The sequence below is a fragment of the Quercus suber genome, unplaced genomic scaffold, assembly GCF_002906115.3.
Source record: "Quercus suber isolate HL8 unplaced genomic scaffold, Cork oak 2.0 scaffold_322, whole genome shotgun sequence".
Lineage (NCBI taxonomy): Eukaryota > Viridiplantae > Streptophyta > Magnoliopsida > Fagales > Fagaceae > Quercus > Quercus suber.
Genome location: NW_027069776.1, coordinates 828,092 through 835,086, shown reverse-complemented (window position 1 = coordinate 835,086; position 6,995 = coordinate 828,092). Strand labels below are relative to the sequence as shown.

Sequence of the window (6,995 nt, the reverse complement as noted above, 5' to 3'; positions counted from 1 at the left end):
ATTGATTATTCTATTACTAATCAATTATATAGGAATTTGACAGTCATTTTTGGTGAGCATCTGTTTGCCTGACACATGAATGGAAGCATGCTTCATTTCTTTTTGGATGGATTCTGGGTTTCTTTTCATTTGCAACAAGGTCGTAACTCTTAAGTCAAGAAGAACAAATGACCATGGAATCAGTGTAAAAAAACACAATCATATCTCTACAATAAATTTTCACATCTTCACAAGAATAAAACATGATGTAGATCATACTTTACCAAGCATCTAAGGAAATCAATATTAGCAAATAATACCAAAATGAAAAACAAAGAGTGTTCGACATTCTAAACCAGTAAAAAGAATCAATTAATGAAGACTTATAAGCAGTTCAGAGTGAGCTGTAGCAAAATACATTGCATCTTGAGTTGCTTCTGGAAGGAAGCACAACAGTAATCAAGAAAGCAGGCTATCCAAATCTTGGGAAATCCTCAAATTCAGATCACCTTTTAACAATTGATGTAATCTGCTTCTGTCCTGTGTAGCTTGTGGGCAATGCTCCCTAGAAAATTGACAAGCAGATATTGTAGTCTCAACCAAAAGCATCATCATCTGTACAAGAGGAAATGGAGACGCTATGAGCAACTGAGACACCTCCTTCCGCATGATATGATCGAAAGCATGCACTTCTCAATCAATAATGCTAAGAAAGTAATTTTGTTTCTTAGGCATGATTGCAGCAACCAGAGCTCAATGCCAAAGCACTAACAAAAATCATAATTATCAGCACAATCCTTGGCAGTTGGTCCTTTCCTTCTACAGTTGGTCCTTTACTTTTATAATTTCAATTATTCAAGAATCTCTCCTTCCTCTAATTCCTCCTCTGCTGAGAAGACTCCCTGCTCTTCTGAGAAATTCCTTATTTCTTCCGCAATTACTTCATCAGTAAATACACCTTCCAAATCAAGGAAGTCATCAGGATTGTTTTCTGCAATTAGATCTGAGTACGCATCTATTAAGCCCTGATCAAAATCGAACTCCCTAATTTCAGAAACTCCTGGTTCCTCGGCAGAGCCAAAATGTGAACAGTTGCCTGTTTCCACTCTTGACAACAATGACCTCTCTGATGAGTTGTTTATCACTTTCTCAGACAGCTTGTTCCAGTGAGGAAATCGATGCATTGGACTTGAATTCACATGTTTCATGAGATCAAAAACATGAGGATCTGAAGAGCTGTTGTCTTCTTCTATTTCCTCCTCCTTGAAAGGGACACCTTCTGGGATTGGGTTTGGGTTGCTTCCAAAATCCTTAAACTTTGTTTTATGAGTAACAGGATTGGCTTCCTTAACGACTTCAAAATCAAAGTTGTGCGAAGGGAGAAAGACATATATTACAGGATACTCCAATATAACTAAATTGGATAGTTGTTGCCTTATTGGGGCCTTTACATCCAACTCACGGAAAGGTGACCTAGGACCCTGCAATATATATATATAGACACACACACATATCAGATCTTGTCTAGATAAAAAATACCAGCTAGGCAAATGAAGATGAACAAGACAATTGTTAATTAGAATAAACAAGTCTTAGGTTGCCATGAGCAAGTGCAAGCCCATGTACACAGGAAATATCTCCACCAAAAGATGAAAATAAATAACAAAAAGAGAAAACATATAATGAATATCAACTCCTAAAGGGCAGAACATCCACAACTTAACAATTCTCTTTCATTTTGAGTTGTATATTTTGAATTAGGCTAGTACACAATCTTTGTGTATATCCCTTTTCCTTTTCGAATAAAATTCATACTTAACAAAAACAGAAAATCCAAGTACTAACCACCACTCCCAAGAACCCACTTAGACGAGACTGGCACTATTTTAATCACCCTTTAACAATAAGTTCAAAAGGTTCAACAATACTTGGTGCCAAAAGAAACCCAATCCATTGAACACAATCTTATTCATAGTTCAACTTGACCCCAATACAGGGTGCTCAATTTTGAAGTCTAGTGCAAAAGAGAACACCACGTATAAAACAGCAGCATGAAGCAGTACTTCAGCCTTTAATCTGAGCAATTTTTGCACCATTAAGCCAACCTAGTCAAGAATCAACCAATGTACTACAATCATCTAATATATGCCAATTAAAATCTGTCTTTTCTGTCTAGAAATACAGACAATTTAAGCCAATAGCAATAAGAGTATCACACCTGCTAAGTGTATTATATATGGCACCCAAAAGCTCTCTAAAGATAGTAGGGAGGTAAAGCACCCAGCAGACACGATATCTATGCCTAAGAGATAGATCAAGCTGACACAACAGACAAAAATTTTTGTATAGGTGGATACAACATGTGTATCAGATTGAACTTATTACCTTGTTCTCCAGTCCAATTTAATTGGGCTAGGAGATGCAATGTGGTCCAAAGACCATAGGGAGGCTATCATACATAATTACACATGATGAATCATCCACAGGTGCAAACTTCCAAAAATGCTCAAAATATTTTTCAAAATATAACACTTAGATTGTCAAAATGAAAAAAGTTCAGTTCAAGTCCCTAAACAGTTACAAGGGCACCAACACAACCTCACATAAAAGCTGGCCTTCTCAGACAAACTCAATTTGAACACAGCCAAATTGCACCTTTAAGACCAAGGACCAGTTGATGATTAGAGGTCCAAAATTTGACCACTTTGAGAACAAAACTGGCAAACTTTTCTCAGGACTGAAAATGCTCTTAGATAACCATGATGAAGTATTCAACAATACCACCAGCAAAGGATAAGAAAGAAACCTTAGGATATATACGGATGAAAAACTTAAGACAGTCCAGCTGTTCGTCACAGAATTGTCTTAGTTGGTGATTCCAAGGGCCAGGTTTTAGATGATTCTCAATAATGGAGGAGAGGTTCATATTTTCATTTAATCTGAAAAACAAAATTGCATCAGTGTTTCAAACAAAATACACAGTATTGATTTATGAAGTTACAAACTAATTGACTTGTGCTAACAGAAGGATAAGAATTAACAAGAATAATTAGTTATCCACGGATAAGAGCGGGTAAGATAGCTTACCCATGGTCATGTAAAACAACATCTGTTGAGTGAAACTGCCACTCAATGGTCCACTCAATGGTTTTCTTCCTGAAACAATCATTAAGATGAATTGCAAAATCTGATTAAAAAAACACCCACCAGTGCAACAGAGAATCTTAGTTCATTTCCAGTACCATTATGCAAAGATTTACAAATATTCATCTTTGAAAAAAATACCACCATAGCGAGAGAAAGAGGCCATGACTGAGTCATTAACCAATTTCTTATAGATAGCAAGAAGCATATAAGTTGAACACATTAAATATGTCAAGGGGGAAAAGAAAAAGGATATCACAATGAGGTATCCTAAGGTAAATCACAAGTAAACTAAATAACCAATAATTTATAATCGAATCCACAACAATGAAGTCCAAGGAAACTAATAATAACCTATTGTTGTATCGAGTTTGATTTTTCTCCCTCTTTGACATTCCACTAGGGAGAAATAGGAGTTTTGTCTTCCGACTCGCAGCAGCTTTCCGGAGACTTTTTAGGTGATATGGTAATTTATAATGAGAATAACCACACACTTTACTTCTCATTCTCTGAGCAGATTCAGAAACCCTCTTCACTTCCTCTAGCAAATTATAATCTACACACAGAATGTTCCAAACAGAAGAGTTTTGGTTTAGAGATGGAAAGCAAAATAGCATAACTTAATCAAGCAAATTATAACATATACAAAAAGTGTAAGAGAGATAAGTTATCCTAATAAAATCTCACACCTAAAGAACAAAATTCCTCAAGAATATTAAATTCTACATGTACTTAAATCTTCACAGCCACATAAAGGTTATCATAATTTTGACTAAAAGAAACCAAAGAGAAATATTTATCAAGCAGATTATAATCCACTCATATGAGAAAAGAAGTCCAAATTGTGATATAGGTAGTGAAATTTCAAAGAAAAATAGCAAATTTCCTCTTTAGCTGTTTTTAAATTTGCATAAAAAGGTATCTAAATTGAAATTTCATAGTAGAAACTTTCTCAAGCATACGATAATATACCAGAATAGAAAATGTGGTTAAAATAACCATAGAGTAAATTTCATCGAGCAGGAGAAAAGAAGTCCATAATTGCAATAAAGGTAATGAAATTTCAAACAAAAATTGCAAATTCCTCTTGAGCTAATTACAATTCACATTAAAAAGGCAAAATCAAATTCAAAAAGTAAAAGCTGGTATTGAAATTTCAAGATAGAAACTTTCTGAAGCATATGATAACCCACCAGAATAGAACTCAAATAAGGAACCCTGAAAAGGGTAATGATAATGATAATGAGAGAGCTTGAAAACCAGTCAAAAGGGTCTCTGAATTCATGAGATAAAATCAAATTCACAAAAAGCAAAACAGGGAATTGAAATTGAAATCGAAATTTCAAGATAGAAACTTTCTCAAGCATATGATAATCAACCAGTATAGAACACTAATAAGGAACCCTGAAAAGGGTATTGACAATGAGAGAGCTTCAAAACCAGGTAAAAGGGTGTCTGAATCCACAAGGTAAAATCAAATTCAAAAAAGTAGAACTTGGTATTGAAATTCAAAATAGAAACTTCCTCAAGTATATAATAATCTACCGGTACAGAACACTAATAAGGAACCGTGAAAAGTGTATTTGAATTCTTCAGATAAAATCAAATTCAAAAAATAAAACCTAAAAATAGGAACTTTCTCAAGAATATGATAATCTCCCAGTATAGAACTCTAACAAGGAAGCATAAAAAGGATATTGTTGATGAGTGAGCTTCAAAATCAGCTAAAAGGGTCTCCGAATTCATGAGGTAAAATCGAATTCAAAAAAAAGGTAAAACAGAATATTGAAATTGAATTAAATTTTCAAAACAGAAATTTTCAAAACAGAAACTTTCTCAAGCATATGATAAACTAGCAGTATAGAACACTAATAAGAGAGCTTCAAAAACCAGCTAAAAGGGTATTTGAATTCATCAGGTAAAATCAAATTCAAACAGTAAAACTTAAAAATAGGAACTTTATCAAGAATATGATAATCTACCAGTATAAAACTCTAAATCAGCCAAAAGGGTCTCTAAATTCACGAGGTAAAACCAATTTCAAAAAAGTAAAACAGGGTAATGAAATTGAAATAGAAATATCAAGTTTTCAAAACAGAAACTTTCTCAACCATATGATAATCTACCAACATTGAAAACGAGTTTAGCATCAAAACCAGCTAAAAGGGTCTCCGAATTCACGAGAAAAAAAGTACCAGAGATGAGGAGATTATCATCGAACTGTGAGATAGGGACGAACTGGGTCTGGTTCCTCTTGCCCGTACAACCAGTGCGTTGCTTGTGAGCCTTGACGCATGAGAGGCCACAAGAGCGTACAGCGCAACCTGGGCACTTGTACTTTGATGGGTTTTGCTTGCACTCCTCGCAGAGAGGTTGATCCTTGGGTTTTGGAGCTGGGTCTTCTTGGTTCTCCATTGCGCGCAACGGACTCACAGGTCTGGGGTTTTTGAGAGGGAACTAGGGTTTATGGATTTATGAGAGACTCGAGAAAACTGTATAAACCATTAGCCAGTCGTTATTACAGAGAAAAGACAAACCAAAATAATAATAATAATAATAATAAGTAAATAAATTTTCAAAGTTTTTTTTTTTTTTAGAGATAAGTTTCCAGGTTGCTATTTTAAAAAAAAAATTATTTTAAGCAAGATAAGTTGCTAGTTAGGTGGAAGAGAAACTAAGTGTAGATTTAGATACCGCTTATTTTGCTGAAAACTAAAAATTAAAAATAATAAAAAAATAATTTTTGAATTATTGTTCACACCAAAAATACTGTTTATTTACCAATTTATACTATTCATATCCCATAAAAAGTGCAATAGGCGCTGGTTAAAAAAAAAAAGAAAAAAAAAGACAAAAACGCCGCATTCCAAACACTCTTTAAAAATAAGTCCAAGATATAAATAGGCTTGCTTAAAATATTATTTTTATCCATAAAGTAAAACCTTCTTTTTAATGAATAGTTTCTGTAAAGACTCAATTTGGATTGACCCTGAGTAATGGGTTTTCAGTCCAATAAGCCCAAACAATAAATTTTTAGAATATGGGTACAAGAACTAGTACTGTTTAACAGGAAAGGCTCTACTCGTCAAGTAACAAGGGGTACTTTAGGTTCGCTCTTTGAGGAAAACTATCCTCGGCTTTCTTACAGTTGGTCTCTCTCTTTCTTTTTTTCCTTTTTTCTCCTTTTTTGTCAAAAAGTCTCCATTTATTTCCTTCGTTCCTATGTTATATACCCCGTTTTCCCCCTGTTTCCATCGTACACGTGTAGTTCTTATCTTGGGAGCTCCTTTCTGTCCCATCCAGTACCTACCGGAATTTTTAGCTTAGTGGCATAAAGCTGCTTAGTTACTGTTCAGGTATCACCTCCACATTAATGCGGCCAGAGCGTTAGCTGGAAAGCATTTAATGTGGAGGTGATGGCCTTTAGAAGATATTTGCTACCTTCCCCGACGCCTCCTTAACTATATCAATTTCCAGTTCAGATACAACTGGCGGAGTCTTTTTCTAACATGAAAGTTACCTTACCTCGGACTTTGGTGTCCTCGGACGTGTGTTATGCCGTGTATATAATATCTACTCGTTTCTTCTATATTACCCATTTGTAAGAATAAAACTTTTTTAGGCTGTCCTCGGAAACTACGTGTCCTCGGATTGGGCCTTTGGGCCCCGAGCCCACTTCTGAAGGATTACTATACCTTTTTAACTAACAGGCCCCACATATATATATATATATGATACATTCACATCTTTTTTTTTTTTTTTTGAAACAATCATGGTTGCAATTGGGTAGAATTTTTATTGACTCATAATATACATGGGTCTTCCTTAGAGTAGGGGAGAGACTAGATAGTACAATTCACCTAAATATTAAG

General features: G+C 34.8%; 1 protein-coding gene across 1 annotated transcript; it reads right to left on the bottom strand.

Annotated features, from left to right (window-relative positions):
* Positions 1–258: 258 nt before the first annotated feature.
* LOC111984216 (putative box C/D snoRNA protein SPCC613.07) lies at positions 259–5,635 on the bottom strand. Its single transcript, XM_024015840.2, has 5 exons — positions 5,319–5,635; positions 3,478–3,679; positions 3,067–3,135; positions 2,786–2,918; positions 259–1,460 (listed from the first exon to the last, which is right to left on the bottom strand). Exons 1-5 carry the CDS (start codon positions 5,536–5,538, stop codon positions 831–833), a joined length of 1,254 nt encoding a protein of 417 aa, XP_023871608.2. The 5' UTR covers positions 5,539–5,635; the 3' UTR covers positions 259–830.
* Positions 5,636–6,995: the final 1,360 nt, after the last annotated feature.

Excerpts from the sequence above, each read along its gene's own strand:
- LOC111984216 (XM_024015840.2), bottom strand. The coding sequence starts at position 5,538 with ATGGAGAACCAAGAAGACCCAGCTCCAAAACCCAAGGATCAACCTCTC. Across the intron at positions 3,136-3,477 it reads CAAACTCGATACAACAATAG|GAAGAAAACCATTGAGTGGA; the intron begins GTTATTATTAGT and ends TGATTGTTTCAG. Across the intron at positions 2,919-3,066 it reads GTTGTTTTACATGACCATGG|ATTAAATGAAAATATGAACC; the intron begins GTAAGCTATCTT and ends TTTGTTTTTCAG.